The sequence below is a fragment of the Taudactylus pleione genome, unplaced genomic scaffold (genome assembly GCF_031769625.1).
Source record: "Taudactylus pleione unplaced genomic scaffold, aTauple2 ptg000105l, whole genome shotgun sequence".
NCBI lineage: Eukaryota > Metazoa > Chordata > Amphibia > Anura > Myobatrachidae > Taudactylus > Taudactylus pleione.
The window spans coordinates 8,786,849-8,808,205 of record NW_028284507.1 but is presented as its reverse complement, the minus strand read 5'-3'; the positions used below and the strand labels follow the sequence as shown (position 1 = coordinate 8,808,205).

Below are 21,357 nucleotides of genomic sequence, written 5' to 3'. Positions count from 1 at the left end.
TACTGCATATATACTCTGCATAGACCTTCATGCAGTCATGTGCAGTTTTAAATGTATGTGATATTTAATCTCTTGCATAGATTTGTTTTTACATGTATTGTTCAGTGAAGCATAGTTTATGGTATATATCTGGCCTGATTTTTGCTCCAACTCAGAGCAAGTTATCTCCTTTGATCAGCAGACTAATTGAGTCAGATGTAGCCTGTCTTAATCAAGGATACCACTCCTTTATATTCAGTATAGGGGCAGCTGGGTTTAAAAGCACCAAGGGCTCTATTTATTACAATCCGCATATTGAATGCAGATTGTAGTGTGATATTAATGACTGAGTTCGCATTGCGAATTCAGGCAATATCAAAGGGATTTACTACAAACCCCTTGCAGGGACAGAGCTTGCGATAAAGCTCTGTCCCTGTGAATCCACTTCGGAGCCTTATCACGGTATTTTCGCACAAAATACCGTGATTAAGTGCCCATGCATGCGCCGACCGGTCGCTGCTGCTACCCCCGGTGCTAATCCCTTTTTCACCCTTTTTCACTTTATTTTAGTCAAAATAATGTTAATAAATAGAGCCCCATGTGTTAAAGGCACAAAGTAACAGTTACTCAAACAGTTGAACAAACTTTGACAAACATCTAAGGTATTTCAGATTAAAAAACGGATTTCCTTAAAATTTGTCTAATAGTAACAAACCTAATACTCACCATGTACTACACATTTCTTTTCATCAAAACTATTCTTTATATTTTCTCTAAGGATATAACATCCTTAACTTGCCCTCTATCTCACCTCTCTGTGCTCATTGCAGCCGTATTGATTCACTCCCCTCCTCTTAAAAGTCATGTGCTTTCTTTTCATCATACATTGACTATTACACCCTCATTGTGTCACTATAAAAAACTTTTACACACCTCCTACAACTATATCTACTTCTCTATCCTTCTGCTCTTATTATCTGGTGACATAGCACCAAATCCAGGCCCCACACACACAGCGGTTTTACTGTGGAATAAATATCCTGCAAAGCCCACGTGTCCCCCATCACCCTCCAAATCAATAAATGTGCCTTATGGAATCCACACTCTATCACAACTTACCATTATTTTACATCTGAACATCTCTTTACAACAACTACTTTCACCAATTTCTACATTTACCTGAGACTGCTGGTTCAGACCTTAACCATACAGTAACAACCATGGCTTTCCACAGACACCTACAAAAACTGTCACGTAAAGTAGAATGTCAGAGGTGTAAATCTTACTCCATCTTACTTGCTCACATAATGTAAAACAGGAATCCACCCATCTGTCATCCTAACCCTCTGTCCCATGCTCATTGTCTACCCCATCTGTGTCACCCCTGTCTGTGTGCCCTCCCCCTTTAGAATGTAAGCTCTCACGAGCAGGGACCTCTTCCCTCATGTGCTTCTCCTTCCTTTACTTACAGTACCTTGCAAAAATATTCACCCCTCTTTGCATTTTTCATGTTTTGTTGCCTCACAACCTGGAATTAAAATGGATTGATTGAAGGTGTGCATCATTTCATTCACAGAACATGTCTACAACTTTGAAGTTGTGTTTTTTTTTTTATATTGTGAATCCAACAACATTTAGGAGAACATAACAGAAAACTTCAGTGTGCACAACTATTCACCCTCTTAAAGTCAGTACTTTGTCGAGCCACCTTTTGCGGCAATTACAGCTGCAAGTTGCTTCGGATAATTCTCTATGAGCTTGCCACATCTTGCCCCTGGGATTTTTGCCCATTCCTCAAGGCAAAACTGCTCCAGCTCCTTCATGTTGGAAGGTTTCTGCTTGTGAACAGCAATCTTCAAGTCTGACCACAGATTCTCAATTGAATTGATATCTGGGCTTTGGCTAGGCCATTCCAACACATTTAAATGTTTCCCCTTAAACCACTCGAGTGTTGCTTTAGCAGTATGCTTCGGGTCATTGTCCTGCTGGAAGGTGAACCTCCGTCCCAGTCTCAAATCACAGGCAGACTGAAACAGGTTTTGCTCAAGAATATCCCTATATTTAGTACCATCCATCTTTCCCTTGACTCAAAACAGTTTCCCAGTCCCTGCTGCTGAAAAACATCCCCACAGCATGATGCTGCCACCACCATGTTTCACTGTGGGGATGGTGTTCTTGGGGTGATGGGATGTGTTGGGTTTGCACCAGTGGTGGCCGAAAAGTTCAATTTTAGTCTCATCTGACCAGAGCAACTTCCTCCATACAATTGCGGAGTCACCCTCATGCCTTTTGGCAAACTCAAATTGTGTCTTCTTATTTTTATCACTAAGTAATGGCTTTTTCTGGCCACTTTTCCATAAAGCCCAGCTCTATGGAGTGTACGGCTTATTGTGGTCACATGCACAGATACACCAGTCTCTGCTGTGGAACTCTGCAGCTCCTTCAGGGATACCTTTGGTCTCTGCGCTGCCTCTCTGATTAATGCCCTCCTTGCCCGGTCTGTGAGTTTTGGTGGGTGGCCCTTTCTTGGCAGGTTTGTTGTTGTTGTTCTTTCCATTTGATGATGATGGATATAATGGTGCTCTGGGGGATCATCAAAGATTTGGATATTTTTTTTATAACCCAACCCAGAATTGTACATGTAAACAACTTTGTCCCTGACTTGTTTGGAGAGCTCCTTGGTCTTCATGGTGTGATGCCTCTTGCTTAGTGGTGTTGCAGCCTCTGGGGCCTTTCAGAAAAGGTGTGTTTATATTTATACTGACAGATTATGTGACACTTAGATTTCACACAGGCGGACTTCATTTCACAAATTATGTGACTTCTGAAGGTAATTGATTGCACCAGAACTTTCGAGGGGCTTTATAGCAAAGGGGATGATTACATATGCACATGCCAATTTTCCGAATTGTATTTATAAAGATTCTTTTTTATATATATTCTTCTCATTTCATTTCACCAAATTAGACTATTTTGTGCAGATCCATCTCATAAAATTTATATATATATATATATATATATATATATATATATAAAACACAGGTTGTAATGTAACAAAAAAGGGAAAAAGCCAAGGGGGTGAATACTTTTGCAAGGCACTGTATATTGTTATCTACTCTATACTCCTTATAACAGCACCTAACCCTTGACTTTTGCCATCCTGCTACTGTTGCAGCAATGTTTATATACCATGTACTTGTCCTGCAATGTCTTATACTGTATGTCAGTGTTTTCTTGTTCTGTTCAACTTCTTTTATGTACTGTTTCTGTACTTTGTTTTTGTACTTGTTAGGCGCTGCGGAACCGTTGTGGTGCCATATAAAGGATGATAATAATAATAATAATAATAATAATAATAATAGTGTATATGTACAGACAGATAGACCTGAAAAGCTCAATAGGTCCTTTCTGCCATTGACAACATACACTTACATTACCAATTGGTCAGGAATAGCAGCAAGGATGGAAAGATACTCTGGAAAGGCCACAATATGTCCTGGTGACAGCAACTTTGAGACAATGCTAATGAATCAGGAAAGAGCATATACAGAACGGTGCCAAAGCTCAATGAGCACCTTCTGTTGACACTGTACAAGACATCCTCCCCGGGCTTCAAAGCTGTGCGGCTCATTCCCTTTATTGTTATCCTGAGACAACAATTCGCCTGAGTGCTGGATAACGTCTGGAAGAATTACCCTTAGCGCTGAAGACTCGGACAGTGAGAGAAATGAAAGTCACATTTTATCTCTCTACAAGCTTTGATAAATCTCCCCCTAAGTGCCGATACTTTGTTGCAACTCTTTTTAGAAGTGACATAATCAAAGTACAATTATGGGCAGCTGTCTTTAACAATTTTCGAAAGCTTTTTATCCACATGGCCGATCTATGTAATGATTGGTAAGTGCATACATACTTACCAGTTGTTCGGCCGATGAGTCTTCTCTGACATCACAACTGGCCGGACATTTAAATTTGCCCGCCCACTTGAGATGTCAGTCACCGGCGGGTCCCTGCAGCAACTCTATGGCGGTAAGCGCGTCGCCCGCACACACAGCCAGACGTGCCGATATATCTGCAAGATAAATCAGTGTTGGTTGTGTTGCAGGGCAGATGTGATATGTCTGTGAACAACATCGTTTAGAGACATCATCTGTACACACCCATCGGGCACTACAGATATATATCGCCTGTTCAGTGAAACAAGGGGTGATAATTCTGTCAGTGTGTACCCAGCATAAAGATTATGCGTGCCACAGGTGATATTCAACAGATGGTTCAAAGGCTTTACTTATGACTCTGCAAGTTTATCTTTACAGAATGGATATATGTTGAACTATTACAACATACAAACTATTTAAATTAATTCAGCTGTATTTTTTGGAACCATGTTTATCATTTGGATTGTAAAAGTGCAGAACTATTGGAGCACATATACACTATCCCAAATGACTCAGCTATTTTAATAACAGTGGATTCATGTTTGATCCGATTGTTTTTTTTTTCCTTTTATTTTTTTTAATTTGTATTTATTTTTATTTATGTATTTATATGTATACTGTTACTACTGATTGTGTAATGGTCTTATTAAGACTTTAGGTGCAACTATTCAACAATAATTAGACATGTTACAATATTGGGGCCTATTCATTAAACGTAAAAATTCAATGGAGATAATTAGCTTTAGAACTCTCATGGAGTTCTAGCTAATTATAGGTGGAATTCATCATTCCACCTCTCCATAAGTATCTATTCCGAAAAGCTGTCATTTTTGCGATGACAGCTTTTCGGGAAATAGATACTTTTCCCTGCCTACACTACCTTATCGCATCTGGAAACAGTGCTGCGCATGCGCTGTTACATCTGTAAAACCAGCGCATGCGCAGCACTGCCTACAGATGCGGTAAGTTTCGTACCCCCCCTCCCCCCCCCCCCCCCTCCCCGCTCACCTCCCCCCCCCCCCGACTTACCTGTCCGCGCAGCAGCCTCCGGCTCTGTCCTGCTGGTCTGTCATGTGGTTTCCCTGCAGACCACATGACAGATTATAAAAAAAATAATTTTTTTTTTCTTTTTCTAAACTTTCTTGTGCTCTGCTGGGGAGCACACATGACAGACCAGCCTCCGGAGCCTGAGGACAGAGCAGAGCGCCGGAGGGACTCGTCGGGGGACCTGCACACGCTGATACAGGTAAGTGGATTCTGCTATTCGCCACCTCACAGTGGCGAATAGTAACTGCATCAAATTCCGAAAATTGATAATTTTCGGAATTTGATGAATACCATAATTTCCACATCCCCATATTAATGTATGGGGAGTGTGGAAATGAACGCAGGGGGACTTAGCAAGGAGATATCTGTGATATCTCCTGTGTTAAGTATGTTCATGAATACCAAAATAACGTTATTTAAGGAAAATGTCCTTAAAAACTTTATTTTAGTGTTGATGAATAGGCCCCATTGTCTGGTACAAGCTGTACCAATTTTTTTCTTGTTGCATTTCACTGTATTTATTACTATTTGTTAAGAAATAAAAAAAATTAAATAAAAATAAATTTGTTTAGTATTTTAGCACGGCTACAGCAACATTTATATTTATATTCTTTTGGTAGTAAGTACGAACGCAGGGATGTCTCAATTCCTTTTTCTTGTGCCTTCTTTGCATTGGCATACCTATAATGGGTGCACACGGGGCCCTGGGTTTAGGGGAGCCCACGCCGCACACCCTGCACCTATGTTTAATACTTACCACTCAGTCCCGCATCGGTGCTGCAGCAGCAGCCAAACCACCAGGAAAATGGAGATTTGCGCATGCGCAGTAGAGAAGTCTCTGGGATCCTGGTTCGGGCTCCATGTTACCGGAGACCAGCGCATGCGCAACAGACTCTGGCACAATGCCAGAGTCTCCTGCGCCGCAGAGGAGGGGGCCTGTACGGAGTCTGCACACAGGTTCCCTCCTCTCTTAAACTGCACCAGCTTCTTTGTAAGAAATAGCTTTAGTTAAAGTGAGACTTCAAAGCATACTTGCCTACTTTTCCAAAATTGCCGGGAGCCTTCCGAAAATCGGGTGTCGCTCCCAACCCCCGGAAGAGTGGGCAAGTCTCCCGGCCATCGCCACCCGCCCGCACTCCCCGCCGGCTTCTGGCCGGTCCGGGGGGAGTTGATGACGCGATTCACACTGAATCGTGTCATCGTGGCCCCGTCCCCAGCTACACAATGCTGGTAATCTCGGTATTGTGTATTGGGGGCGGGGCATTGATCGTGTGGCCCCGCCTCCGGTCCCACCATCAAAATCGTGTCACGTCCCCCGCTGTGCCGAGCTGGCTGCCTCCTCCCAGAAGAGACAGCCAGATTGTCGGCAAGCCTGCTTCAAAGTGTACAATGAACTGCAAATAGTTGGACCAGCCATTTTGTAGGCCAAATATTCAAGAGATTGCAGACTATCAATTCAATAATATTACCTAGAAATAGGCAGATCAGATTCACACCACAAAATGGGTCAGAAGTACATATAAACTCTAAAAACGATTAAATGCGTGCCTACAATAGATTTATTGTTTATTACATTTTATAGTAATATATTCGGATTTTGCCTAAATTTGTATAGCAATATTTAAATGAGCTCATGTTTGTATGGCTTGTTATTCTACACCCTGGTGCAATATTTACAATACATGCACCGTTTGTACACTTTGTTCCTACTTAAGACAGACTTCTTTACTTTGATGTAAGACAATTACATCATGATTTTCTGCTTGCGGCTACATCAAATAGGACCAGGGTCATAAATCACCTCTCAGGTTGTATGAACAGCACACAGCACCTCGGAGCTGCCAGCTATTTTCAATGGAGAGCAATAGTTGAGTGAACTCATGTTCACAGAAGGTGACTGCAGTAAAATATCCACTGTTACCTTCTAGATCAGGGGTCTTCAAACTTGGCCCTCCAGCTGCTGTGGAACTACACATCCCAGCATGCACTGCCACCTTTTTGATATAACAGCATGCTAAAACTATGTGCAGTGCATGCTGGGATGTGTAGTTCCACAGCATCTGGAGGGCCAAGTTTGAAGACCCCTGTTCTAGATGCTGCAGAGTGAGAACATATTCTCTGGGAATACATTTGCCTATGACAATGTGCCTCTTTATTAAATCCATCACAAGTACAAATCCCACTTCTCACTCTTCTCTTTCCGTAGAACCATTTCTATTTCAGCAAATTGAACCAGGAAGTGAGAGTGTATAAAGCGATTGGGACCAAGCACAAAGCCATTCCGTCTTCAGCCTGATTGTATTTCCATGGGACCATCGATGAGTCATATATCGGGTAGAGCACTGAGGCATAACATTTTTAACTGCTTTTTGTAAGTATAAATGTAATGCAAGATTGGCATCATGGACAACGTTTTCAAATCATTTACAGGGACACACACAGTACTGTTGTGTTGTTGCATCTAAGCACATCACCTTCCAGCACTACAGGTCCTATAATTATTTGTCAATACTGAAAATATGGACATTTTCGAGTACAATTTTTTTTATAAAAGCTCGGACTGTCCCTGGAAATTATGGACCTATCTCTAGTATATTTACAAAAGCGAATCTACCGAATATGGCACAGGGGCTTATTAACCAGGCCATCGATAATAAAGTATCCAACTCTCAGCTGTCCCTGCGATCCTTATTACCGCTAGATTAGTAGAGGTAAAACTGAGCACCGACAGTCTGACTCAGCAGTGCTAGTGCGCATGTGTGAACTTGGGTTCAGAAATGGACACAAAGAACCCGGTGTCCGGCGGAAGCAGCCGAACAGGGATGGAGGGATGCAAATTGATACCTCTTCGCAACACGGACTCTGTCTCATAGGGAAGGAGTGGGGTCTGGGAATCAGCGACATCTGAAAATGATGAAGGTTTCCGCTGTGAATCTCAGAAAATTTAGCATTACTAGAGCTTGATGAATTTAGTTGCCCAGATCGGGACTGAAAGGTAATTAGGAGATGGGATGCGGTTAATATCCCTGCGATCGGGATGCCGACTGCTGAAATCCCGTCGCTGGAATCCCGATCAATGGCAGAACACCCGCTACGGAATCCCAACATGACTGGGGATGTCGACGTCGGAATCCCGGCAGCTGGCATTCTGATCGTAAGGAGACCGGGGCAAGGTAAGTATTAGCTGTGAGGGGGGGGAGGGCTTAGGCACCCCAGGGGGACTTAGGGTTAGGCTCCAGTCAGGGGGACTTAGGGTTAGGCTCCAGTCAGGGGGACTTAGGGTTAAGCTGCGGGAGGGGGGAGGTTAGGGCTATTCTCCAGTCAGGGGGGGTTAGGTACAGATACCACTAGAGGGACGGTTAGGGTTAGGCACTAAGGGGGAGGGTTAGGCATAGGTACTTGCCGGGAGGGTTAGGGTGCGGGGTAGGGAGGGTTAGCATTAGGGTACAAAAAAGGGGAGTTAGGGGGTAAATAGGACAGGGGAACAGTACTCACCATTACACTGTCGGGATTACAACCATCAGGATGCTGCTATCACTGTACTGACAGCCGGCATCTCCTCAGTCGGTATTTCATACCGATTCCTTAGGAGATATCCGTGTTATCTCCTGTGTTACATTTATAATGAATGTCCCTGATACTTAATTTTAATTTTCACCTAATTCTGTAGAAGGTAAGGATAATGAATAGACCCTATAATTCACTAATAGTGTATACTGCATTCATGGCATACAAACTGATTGGACGATTAGCACTGCTGCGCAATCAGAGCTGTAGAGATGTAGGCAGCGGTAAAGCACAAACCCTCCTTTTCCAGGGCAGGAACATTACAGACCTCCAGAGGGCTGGATTATCCAGTGCTGGCTACTGCCTAGTGCCCTGTAGACACTGTAGGGCCTGCAATACTCTATTTATTATGTGCTCTTTATTTGACAAACAAAGGAGGGAAGGGGGCCTCAAACCAGTATTTTGGGGTTGGGTACGGGATCCCAGCAGTAAGGATGCCAATGGTAGAATCCCGTCAGATTTCTGCAAGTATGATCACCCTTACCCTAACCATAATCCACCCCCTAACCCTAATACTTACCTCCGCAATCTATCGGGAATTCTGACTTTCAGGATGCCGGTGTCGGTATTGTCACCATTGGCATCCTGACTGTCGAGATGCTGACTACATCCCATATGTTGTGGGGTTCTAGACCTTCACCTTTCTTTCACTGTACAGTTACATCCCCTACTGTGCATCTACAATTAGGAGATATGCCTTTACATAAATGGAGCCTAGAAATCTTCAGATTGAGCTTTCAGTTTAAAATTATAAGGTTGATGGGGTCTATTTACTAAGCCTTGTAGAGAGATAAAGTACCAACCAACCAGCTCCTAACTGTCATTTTTCAAACACAGCCTGTGATATGGCAGGAGCTAATTGGTTGATACTTATCTTTCTCCACTTTATCTCTCTCACTGTCTAAGAAATGACAGTTAGAAACGATTTGGTTGCTATGGGCGACTTCACTATTTTATCTCTCTCCACGGCTTGATACATCTCCCCCTCAGTAACTGATACATTTCCCATGCACAGTATACCATAACTATGCCAAATAAAGTCATCATATATAATGATGAAATAGCTTCTAATATACTAAAAGACAAGACTAGATAACTGCTTTGCAAACCAAACCTGCAAATATCTCCTGACCAATCATTAAAAGACCATTACACTTTAAATATAAGTTACATATTTACCACCTGCCCCTTACTTCCAGGGACAGTCCAAAGATTACTCATTCACAATGAGATTGATTAAATACATAGTAACAATTCAATTGTCCAGTATCCAGAAGGCAGATCTCACCCCCTATGCTCTATATACATTTACATAATTGAAGTGAAGTATTTAAACACAATACAATGCAATTGTATTCATGGGATGTGTTGCGGGCATGATTCCCTATTTCTATACAGTGTGTTGTGTACATAATGTACCAGCCCAGTTTCTCTGCAAATTGTATTAATGTTGGCAAACCTGCAACTACTTTATACAATGAAAACTTGCAGAACTATATATATATGTAAAAAAATTATTAGGGTTCAGTAAAAAAAAAAAAAAAAAGAAAAGAAAATGATGTAGCTAGGCTAACCACTCATTAGAATTGCTGCCTGTTGAGCACACAAAATGATCTGTGACCAGCATGGCCATGTTTACAGGATTGCAGGAGGTGGGACATGAGCCTAGTAGGATCATCAGCAAGCCAACCATATTTTCCTTTCTACCCCAAAAGATCTGATTTTATTTTATTGTATTCATAGATATGGAGCAACATCAAAGCCAATATGTACAAAAAGTACCAGACTGGGTGACACAATATTTGCATGTATGCCATTTTCCAGGGCTGCCGTCACCAGAAGATGAACTCATAATTACTACACCGTGGTTTGTGAATACAGGATGCAGGATGACCACTGTATAATGCCATATAGAGTAACTGAAATACTATTAAGAGTGTAGTTCAGGTCACAGGTTGAAGACAGAGTATGAGCATTTCTGCTTCCAGATACTGTAGCTTGATAGAATATATATATATATAAATCCCCCACATACTTTACACCAACAGTCTTATACAGAACATTGGAAATCCCCGTCATCTATAAACCCACTACCCACTCCTGTGTCTCTTAAATCCTCAGACATCATTTTCCCTGAAAGTACTAACTGCACTTCCACCTCCCAATCAGTTTAGCCAGAGGATTACCAGGGATAAGAAAGACTATATAAGAGGGAGAAAAGAGACAGGCACATTCATATTACAGAGGAAACTATAATTAGACGAAATAAAAGCTGATTCATTAGTAAGAAACTGTTCATATGCCATTAGGTAGAAGTTCCTTAACTTGGAAATTATTAAAAGGGAAAAAATTTCTGAAGCTTAAAATAGAGACACTTCCTTGCAGCTACATTTTGTGCCTCATGCCTCAATTTAATCACTAGTTCCTTGTGAATCGATAGACTGTGTACTATTGGCTCAGCAAACAAAATGGCCACCACAATGTTCAGACACCACAATCTGCCAGCCTAGTAGGATAGGAGCCTCAATTCACTACCCTGGGCTTTTGGGGTACCCTGTTCAAATTCCCCTCCCCACATTGTGACACTGCCCTAGCCCTCGCACAGACCATTGCACTCATCTGCTGATATGCTCTGCTGCTGTGAGCATACCAATGGTCTGATTGGCTGGAGGATGTTCTATTCCTACTTTAAGGCTGGAGATGTGCAGGAAATGAAGATTGGCAACAAATAGGTGCTTTGATCTGAATTAAATGCACCTTATAAAATAATGAATAAAACATTCATAGACATGTTCATATATACTTTGGCAGACTTTCAGAAGTTATCTGGATGCACTGCTTTATATACGCAGCTAGAATAGGGAAAAAGCAGCTCTTGCCTTTAGCATTCATGAATTTGCATCTTCAACTGGGGCCAAAAAGACGGATGACTGGGAAAAAAGGTATTGGTAGCTGAGAGCAGGTATTTATCAGATTGTTACCTCCTTCCTCTTGTCTACTCTGACCCCATCCACTTCTACAGCACATCTATGTTAACTGGTGCTGCCTGCTCTTTCTGACACCTGTTGTACACCCTGCCTATTATGTTGTATGCACAGCTCTGTGCTTTCTGTAAGTCCACTACTTTGCCTGTTTGTATCTCTTTGTTATGTAATGTTCTTACTCACTGTATTGGGATGGGATTTTTTTTTTAATGAAATAATAATAATAATTCATATTATACAGTACTAAAATATATAACAATACACATGGATGCTTTTATAAGTATAGAAGCCAAAAGGATACTTTAGGAGCCAACAGCCATATATCAGAAGAACCAAAAGAGGTATAATTGAGAAGGAAAGGGGGTAGCTGGTTTTGCGTCTAGAAGAGGGAGAGTAGAAAACTGTAATCATACTTTATTGTTCTTTCAAGGCAGAATAAAATGTATTTCTTCAATAAGTTGCTTTTAGATACATGAGCATAAAAACCCTATCATAATGATTTACATTGAAATTTCAAAAATAAAACTACTGATGTAGTTGATTAATTAAGGATATAAGTGTCTGGTATACAGCCAATGTGCTAATAATACTCAGAATGCCTTCCCCAGTAATAGGGTTAGGCAGCCTATGGCTCTACGTGACCCTGCACTACAACTCCTAGTTGCTCTGTTTATTTATTCTTAAGTCTCAAGTTTCTTAATGGAGCCCAAACTAGTGCCCTTCTGGCAGGATCCATGTGCACTTTGCCCACCTATGTATGTGGGGAATTTGGGAAGCTGTTGCTTTTTGTTTGCAATATCATCTGGCACAATTAGATTGTAGACCGGGCATGATGACCGTCATTGTTAGATGTATGTTCGGCCAGTCATGATCATCCCCTGAACGTTCCTGATCAGATCATAATCACAATGGTTTGTCTTTGGTTTGCCCACATGAGGTGGAATTAGATGTAAATAAGGGAGAGATGTATCAAACCTTGGAGAGAGATAAAGTGGAAAGAGATTAAGGGATTATTTACTAAGCCTTGGATGGAGATAAAGTGGATGGAGATAAAGTACCAGCCAACCAGCTCCTAACTGTCATTTTTCAAACATGGGCCCGTATTCAATTAGTTTCGCGTACGCGATAAAGTTTTGTATGCCGGACTTTTTGCCTACATCACGTATTTTAGCATCGGAAACTTATCGTGCGCGTACCTGTGATTCTAAAAGACACGAAAGCGCAACCCGGTGAATGCAAACCAGGCGAAAAGTGCTGTTAGAATTGGGGAGATCAGTCTTACACCCCCTAAAAGATGCACTAACATTGGGGATCAATGTACATGACCCCAAATAGTCCTAATAAAGCTATTTGGGGTACTTAAGGTGTGTCAATTTTTTATAATTAGCGTCTTTGTACAAGTGGTGAAGAATAGCATAAAGCAGTTTTTTTTGGGTGAAAATAAGTAGTCCTGTCAAATTTGGAGTACTTGAAAATAGGTGCAAGAGAAGGAGAAACGCTGTCCAGGTAGATGACAGGATCAGCTGCTCTGACCGTAAGGAACAGCACGGTTACAGCGTAGGGAAGCGTAAAATGCAGCAGAAAGAAAACACCTGATAATCTTGTGCCTGGGGAAGGGCTGGAGACTTGTCTAGTTAAACACACGTGAAGGAACTCACATGAGAGTGTGCCTTTCAACTGAGCTGCCAGTATTTGCTCTGTGAATTCGCAGGTGGCAGCTCCACCATTAACCCTCTCAGGGATGAACACTGCACTAAAGCTGTTTAGTTATTAGGGAAAGGGAGCAAAACAGATTATTATGCAGAAGATGTATCAAATCTTTAAAGAGGACAGGTGGAGAACCGTAACAACCTATCAGCTTCTAGTAATCATTTCACAGATGGCACTAGATAAATGATAGCTAAAAGCTGATTGGCTGCACATATTAAGGAGGCTGCTGTGAAGCTGGAAGTTATGAGGTCAGTTGGCCTGAGCATAGAATAGCTGGATCTACTCAAATGTGGCCACATAGGCCAATATTTACCTCTGAACCTGCTATGAAGGTCGAGCATCATGATGGCCCATGAATAACCACCATACTGTAATTCCATTCTGACCTCTACTGCAACACATTTAGGGGCCCATTCATCAATGAATTTTATCATACACAACGAGTTTTAAAATTTGTTGCGTATGATAATGGTGCTCCAGCCAATCAGCTCCTATCTGTCATCTGTTTGAAAAAATGAAAGTCGGGAGCTGATTGGCGAATTTATGACATTTGTGTAAGGTATGCAGTCTATACATTCTGGCATAAGAGCATAAAGTTCCTAGTGTTCTAGTTACATGTGATACAATTCCACAGTCTCTATTCAACACTCTTCTTTGATGACATAATAGTAGACAGGTGTTATCTCAGCACTCGGGACAGAGGACTCGATTCAGACCCGCTCGCTAGATGTGTTCGCACGCAGCAAAAGTATGCAAATCCGCGATCGCACGGCAAGGCAATACCACGTCCACTATGTCTTAGCGTGCGATCGCTCTGTGTATGCAGACGCACACCAGCCTGTCTTAAGACACCCACATTCCCATGTCATGTCCAGGAAGTGCATGCAACCATCGGTAACATCGAGTACCATCGGAAGCGATCACAGCACTTGTGGCTGACCATACCCTACCGCAAGCACTGCGAGTGATTCAGTGTGATTTACAACCATGTGATGTGTACTATGACGCTGCGTCTTAATTATACACGCCTCTGAAATGGCGTTGGGACGCCCAGGCACGCCTGCGTTCGCACCACCACTCCCCTGTTTTCATGGACCATCCCCTGTCACCACCCACAAATGGCTTGTCCTGTCACGCTAGCGAGCTTTCTATGCGCAGCGAGCGAACGCTTCCCGATGCACGGACTAGTTCGCGCACTGCGATGCCTATGCATGCGCAGATTGCAAACAATCGGCTGGCTGCGTGCGAACGCAGCCTAGCAAGCGGGTCTGAATCGGGTCCAGAGTCCTGCACCTGTAGCAGTGGACAAAAGGATATTTCTCCGGCATCACACGTGGTCCACAGCCTAAAGAGGCACTGTACATTACATCTGTGACAAGGGGGAGGAACTGAATGGCATGATTATACCTGCAAACCTTGTAACTATGTGTTATGAGCCTGATTCAGAGGGGATGGGTACGGGATTCCGGCTGTGAAAATCCCGAGGGTTAGACTCACTCAGGAAGTGGATGTTTGCATGATCTGTGTCTGATGCTGCCTATGTGTACGCAGTTGGGCACAGCTGCAATGGCTCCGATGGGCATATTTTCACAAATCCTCACCTGCGAAAATTGCAGCTGTGGAGGCATTAACGTACATTAACGTACAACTCTTTATGAGGCCCTGTGTGTTTAAAAAAACAGGCACCAGGTAAGCACAAGACTGGCAGGTTATGCGGATTACTGGGTGAGAAGAGCAGTGAACTGTCAGAGTTTTGACATTAGTTAATGTAAGTGATGAGATGGTTCCTGTTCAGCAGATCCGCAGGTAGCCTGAAGATGGTAGCGCTATGCACAAAGACCGCCTGTGTTCTGCAGGGCACAAAACACCTTTTGCAGAAGGAAATCAAACAACCCGCCACTGAGATTTAATAGACTGTCTGTTATATCAGTGAACTGATTTTCACTTAATGCACACATAATGATCGTCTACAATGTCAGTAGTCAGCAATTTGAATCGCCTAGTAGTACAGGCTGCTTGCTGCAACACTGTGTTAACATAGACAACAGATAACTCACTGAAACATCATAACACACCACATAACGTTCTTACATTTAAATTTACTTTAGAAAGCACACCAAGGGGTAAATGCAATGGCGAGTTGTGGCAAGTGCCAAGATTTCAGTGATTTAGATGCAAGATTTAAAGCAGCAATTTTTGGTTCTGCCTTTGAAAAAAATGGTCACTTTAAATCTCGCGGCTATATCGACGAAATATCGTCACTTGCCGCAAACTTGCAGGCTAAAGCCTCAGGCCCCTAGCCTCTTGCCTAAAGGACTGTAGTGTACACAAGTTTCATGCTCTGATTGTATTGAAATAATCAATAGTTTCCCCCCCCCCCCCCCCCCGAGTATATACAATTCCCCTTAGCTCAAGGTCACTCTGTTCACACTAATAGACTAGGGCAGTGGTTCCCAAACTTTTTTCAGTCACGGCGCCCTAGAATATCAGCATTGTTTTCACTGCACCCCTAAGCCAAAAGTTTGTTATTGAGAAATTCAGAAAAAAAAAGTAAAGTAGTGAAGTATATTGTGCTTTCCTGTCATCCTTATGTTCAGTTCTGTGGTAGACAGGTTTGAGCTTCTGTTTATCCACATATTTATATTACATTGACCATAAATAATATGACTTAGTGCTGGACTACCATACTGAGGCACCCTTGCAAGTGTCACAAGGCACCCCAGGGTGCCACAGCGCACAGTTTAGGAACCACTGGACTAATGCAAACTAGACTTTCTTTTGTAATATGTATTCTTAGAATGCAGAAATAAGACTATAGATATATTTCTAAAGTTACTTACCACTCAAAGCGGTTGTTGCGTTTTCCAATGCATGGCAAGCAGCACAAAATAACCCTAAGACATAAAACAAAACCATATATTAATTATCATAGACATATAATCCATATATACACAGCCAAGAATTCTTGAAATGAACTGTAAAAACATTAATTACTGCATGCAATCTATCAGGGTTAAAGAAATAACGTGGACTCTATACTACTGCTGCCGCCAAACATTCATAATTGTTAATAAAACAAACAGAGATTTCCTATGAGTCATAAGGAAACATTAGTTTCATTGGTGCCACGGTCAGAAAGCACTGCTGTTCCTTTCTCATTGCCAACCTATCTTATTTAAAGCTCAATATGCATGCAACATTGTCCATTGTTCTGTATGCTGGGTGCAATTTATGTTCATACTTGTCATGTGTGTTCTGTTCTGTACTCCACCAGGGCCACTAATTCTCAAGGCCATGGCCCCACTAGGATATTATCATTTCTGACGTCCTATGTGTACCAAGTCTGCAACATATATGACTATACCTCCAATCATTTTGATCAGTGGCGTAGCTTCATCCCAAGTGCCCGGAGGCAAGATAAATGTTGGTGCTCTCCCCTCCAAATTAAAATTAACCCCCCCCAGCACCTATGCCAGCCCCAGCTGCCGACGTCCCCCTGTGCAGTTTCCCCAGTAGTGGTTCCCCTGTGCAGTGCCCTCTGTAGAGGTCCCCCTATGCAGTGCCCGCCTATGTAGTGCCCCCCAGTAATGGTCCCCCTATGCAGTACCTCCAATAGTTGTCTCCTCCTATGCAGTGCTCCCAGTAGTAAGGGCCCCTGTAGTGCCCCCCAGTTGTAGTGCTCCCAATAGTGCCCCCAGTAGTAAGCCCCCTGTAATGCCCCCAGTAGTAAGCCCCCTGTAGTGCCCCCAGTAGTAAGCCCCAGTAGTGACCCCAGTAGTAAGCCCCTGTAGTGACCCCAGTAGTATGTCCCCTGTAATGCCCCCAGTAGTAAGCCCCTTGTAATGCCCCCAGTAGTAAGCCCCCTGTAGTGCCCCCAGTAATGCCACCTGTAGTACCCTCAGTAGTAAGCCCCCTGTAATGCCCCCAGTAGTAAGCCCCCTGTAGGGCCCCCAGTAGTAAGCCCCTGTAGTGCCCCCAGTAATGCCCCCTCTAGTAAGCCCCCTGTAGTGCGCACACACACACACACACAAAAAAAATACTTACCTTAATCCTCGCTCCAGTGCTGCTGCCGTCCATCCCCAGCGCCCGCTCCTCGGAACTATGGGAGTGACGTCATGACGTTACTCCCATAGTGCATTGCGGGACACGGAAGCCGGAGCTCAGGAGTGAGCTCCGGCTGCCGCTGGCACCGGGGGGAGGGAGGGAAGAAGCAGCGGGCGCCCGCCGGTAACACACTCAGCGGGCGCCCGGCAAATGGAGGGTGCACCACCCGTAGTTATGCCACTGGAGGTAGATCGCCGATCCTCGGCGCTCTTTCTCCATGCAGCTCCTCAGCAGTGCCCGGAACTGCCAGGGGACAATGGAGCCAGGTGCCCCCTTCAGGGCTGGCGCCCGGCGGCAAATGACTCCATTGTCTCCGGGAGTTCCGCCACTGATTTTGATTATTATATATTAGATATAAAAGGGCACATAACTGCCAGAAACATTAGCGCAAGAGATAGAGAAAGAGAGAGAGAGATAATGGAATAGTATAATGTTGCTGTGAGCGATAATTAGTAATCCACTTCAAAGTACTGTACTACTGTACAGTCTCTGGAATCTGGATGGCAGCTGTCAGTTACACTAGCGATAGATAATTTAAAAAATCAGTTTAAAATGGGAGGGACTGCATGGGATAGAGAGAGGCAATCCCAAATAGATAAAGTACTGGTTATGCTGGGATTAAGTTAAAGCCGCACTCACTCTTTTGTAGAATAATCATAAGCATTATAAATGGGATTCTCTCAGTGGGATTCCCTTCAGTGCTGCCAGACAATTGTTTCCAGAACTCAGGCTATAAGGATTCCTGTTCATGAGTAAAATGAAGATATCCACATAGATCAAGTGATGTTAGAAGTAATACACTGTACAGTACATTGGATCCATGTATCGTGAGCATATGAGCAATAATGACTGCTCCCCACCACAGCAGGGAAAGACTAGACTGAATGGGCAATAGTCTGCTCAGTTCAAACACATCCTAAGCATCAGACAAAAGAGTGAGTGCAATTCTGATTTGTAGCTAATCCCACTAGACTGATCCATTACAGTATTGCTTCTCTTTATCTCCACTCAGCGTCTCCCATTTTAGGACCCCATTTAACAATGAAGGCAAATACCGGTGGAGTTTTTCATTTAGTATCACTGTGATACTAAGGAAAAATGTACTGGTATTTACCAATACTTACCCCTCCGACGAAGTCTTCCTCCTCGGCGAGGTCCTCTGCTGCCAGCAACGGGGCTCGTTGTAATGCGCATTCGCGACAGTCCATCTGCGCATGACACGGGGACCCAGAGCAGTGCCTGTAAGGCTTTGCTGAAGCGGGAAAGGCACCGCCAGGTCTCCATTGCCGGCAATGGGGAGCGCTTTGCTCTCGCCATCTAAAAGATAGTGAGAGTGATGCTTAACAAACAGCAGTAATCTTAGATTACCGCTGTTTGTTAAATCCAGAAAGGGTGGCATTACCCTTAGCGCTAAAGGGCTTATGCTTCATTGTTAAATAGGAGCCTTAATTTGCTATTAAAAAGATGAAGGAGCCTATTTATTAAAACAACACCTATTGCAGTGATAAGTGTAAAACTGCTTTTCATTGTGATTTATTAATGAATATTATATTGCCATGCCAGATAAAGGAGTGATAAGTGTTACTTATTACACAGGAGGTCCATGTTCTGTGGCATGCGCACAGGACCGCTGGAAATCCAGTTTGAACCTCCAGTTCCACTGCTTACAAAAAAAAAAATGAAAAGAATAAAAGCTATGAAAAAAATTAAAAAGTCACCTAGAACTTTTAGCTAAAAATGTATCAGTAAACATAATATATAAGTTACTGTATATTACATCTACCATCCACTACACATTGCAATAGTTCTATCCATTCCACAATATATATATATTTAAGTGGCAAATTATTTTTTTTCAATGTTGTTCTCGTATAATATAGGTTTTGGTGTAAACAAAAAATTGCACTGTAATTTGTTCTAAAAAGTAAAGGCCCCCGTACAACAACAATCTGAAAACCACAATTTAACAATTTGAAGATTTGTTGCCAGATTTTAGGATTTTCCAATCTAGCAATCTGCACCCATACATTACAGATCTTTTTCAGTGATTTGAAGATCATTTTCAGCAAACACATATTTGTTAATCTTGAAAGGCCCATCATTTTATTAGTAACGGTCTGCAAATCTGCTGATCATCTTCATACACTAGCAATCTACAGCCCCAATCCTTCTGTGAAATCCAACATATTGGACAATCTGATTTAACAATTCCAATCACTTTTTGGTTGCAATCTGCAATCTGTGAAGCCCATACATTGCAGATTTTTATACACAATCGATTGCAAATTGCAGAATTGCCACAATCGTTTGCTGATGTATGGGGGCCTCAAGAGAAGAGACACCGTACAGCTGTCTGACATTAAGAAGTTGGATGTATGAATTTTGTTTCATATAGAGGTTTGTTTGACACAGCAAACTTCCGGCACCAGTTTGAAAGCAATGTCACATCACTGCTCTGCACTGTTGGGTGACCTTGCTCCTTTCACTATCCAACTCCAGATTCTCACCATGTATGTTCTCATATCATAACAATTCCCCCGTTACATGTGGCCCTATCTTTACATAATCATACTGATGGCCAGGCCGCTGGAGCTCACAGGAGCACTGCTACTGACATTACTCAAAACTGCTAGTGATGTGGCACCGACCATAACCCTGACTGTGCACATATCAGCCAGTTACAGTAATGCCAACGTTACAAGGTTTTCCTGTGCTCCTCAATGGGGTGCGATAGAACACTTGCGATGCCGATGGCTGCAGTTTGCCATTCCAGAATGACAAGTCACGTCCATCACGCTGAATTAAATCCACCTCTTAGTTTGAATTGCTTCAAACATTCCGATCATCCGATTGGCTACAATTCGTACTAACGCCACCCAGACCAACACTGGACACATGCAGACACGAAGAGATGAAGGCTAAAAACTAAAGGGTGTTGTGACCCAAGTTTCAAACATCCTCAGGAAAAAACATTTCCAGTATTACTTGTGGATTTGACAAGTAAATAACTAACCCATGGTCAAGTACACATGCCGTACAATGAATGGTCAATTCATTTCAATAGACTGAACAATTGAAAGTTGTAGTTTGTTTGATCATTGTTACATACTGTGCTGTATAACAATCAGGTTTTCCATTTAAGTTTTAATTTTATCTTTGGCTTAGATTTACGTAAATAATCATGTCATTAAAATATAATGTATCCACAGATATAAACAAAATAGGATCTATTAACATTTATGCTCGCATATCAAACAGAGCGAGGAGAAAGTAAATGTTTATAAGTCCCCTTATAATATTATATGTACTGCTGTCTTAGGTGGGAAGTCAGGTAAGGACAATAGAAATGTAAGTTCTGATCCGAGACACACAGACATTAAAACGGCAGCAGTTTGATCTCTCTCCAAGAAATATATTTGAATGTTTCCCCTTAAGGTGAGGAAAATTCCCAGCTAGCAAATTAATCCCATTTTTAACCCTGATTTAACCCTATAACCCTGTTGACTGCAACCTAGTTTACACAAGTACAGAAGGAAAGTAACATTTCTATATGTGACATTGTAGGATCTAAAATAATAACCTCAGTCATAACAAGAATAAAACTAATATTGATAAAGAACTGGATGGTTCGAATGAAAGCAGTCATTGATAAATATCGACTTTGTATTTGCTGTTATCTGTCGCTGCTCTCTCTTATTTTCAGATTATATGGGCAGATGTTAATTTACCCAAGAGGCTCTTTGAAAACCCCTTACAATCGTACATCTATTGCTCTAAATCCAAACAAACCTAATGGAAAACCAGTAGAGATCCGGGCGCTGTAACCTAATGGCAGAGATCACACTGAGGGACATTTACTGTACAAACTGCAGTTCTAATGTAACTGAAAAAACTGCAATTACTATGTTTAATTATTTTTCTTCTTCTTCCACAGACTATATAAATACACAGAAGACGGAAAGTTAGTCTAGTAAACCGTTTAATAGTCTCCTTCAAAGTGAACATGTAGCTTAATGTGTTCATTTTTT

The 21,357-nt window shown here is 42.4% G+C and overlaps 1 protein-coding gene across 1 annotated transcript in view; it reads right to left on the bottom strand.

The window, feature by feature from the left end:
* Positions 1-21,357, bottom strand: part of TGFA (transforming growth factor alpha) — a 60,046-nt gene that overhangs the window by 24,218 nt on the left and 14,471 nt on the right. The window contains exon 2 of the mRNA XM_088470829.1: positions 16,066-16,119. Coding sequence (XP_088326955.1) covers positions 16,066-16,119 — 54 coding nt within the window. The remainder of the gene's footprint in view (positions 1-16,065; positions 16,120-21,357) is intronic.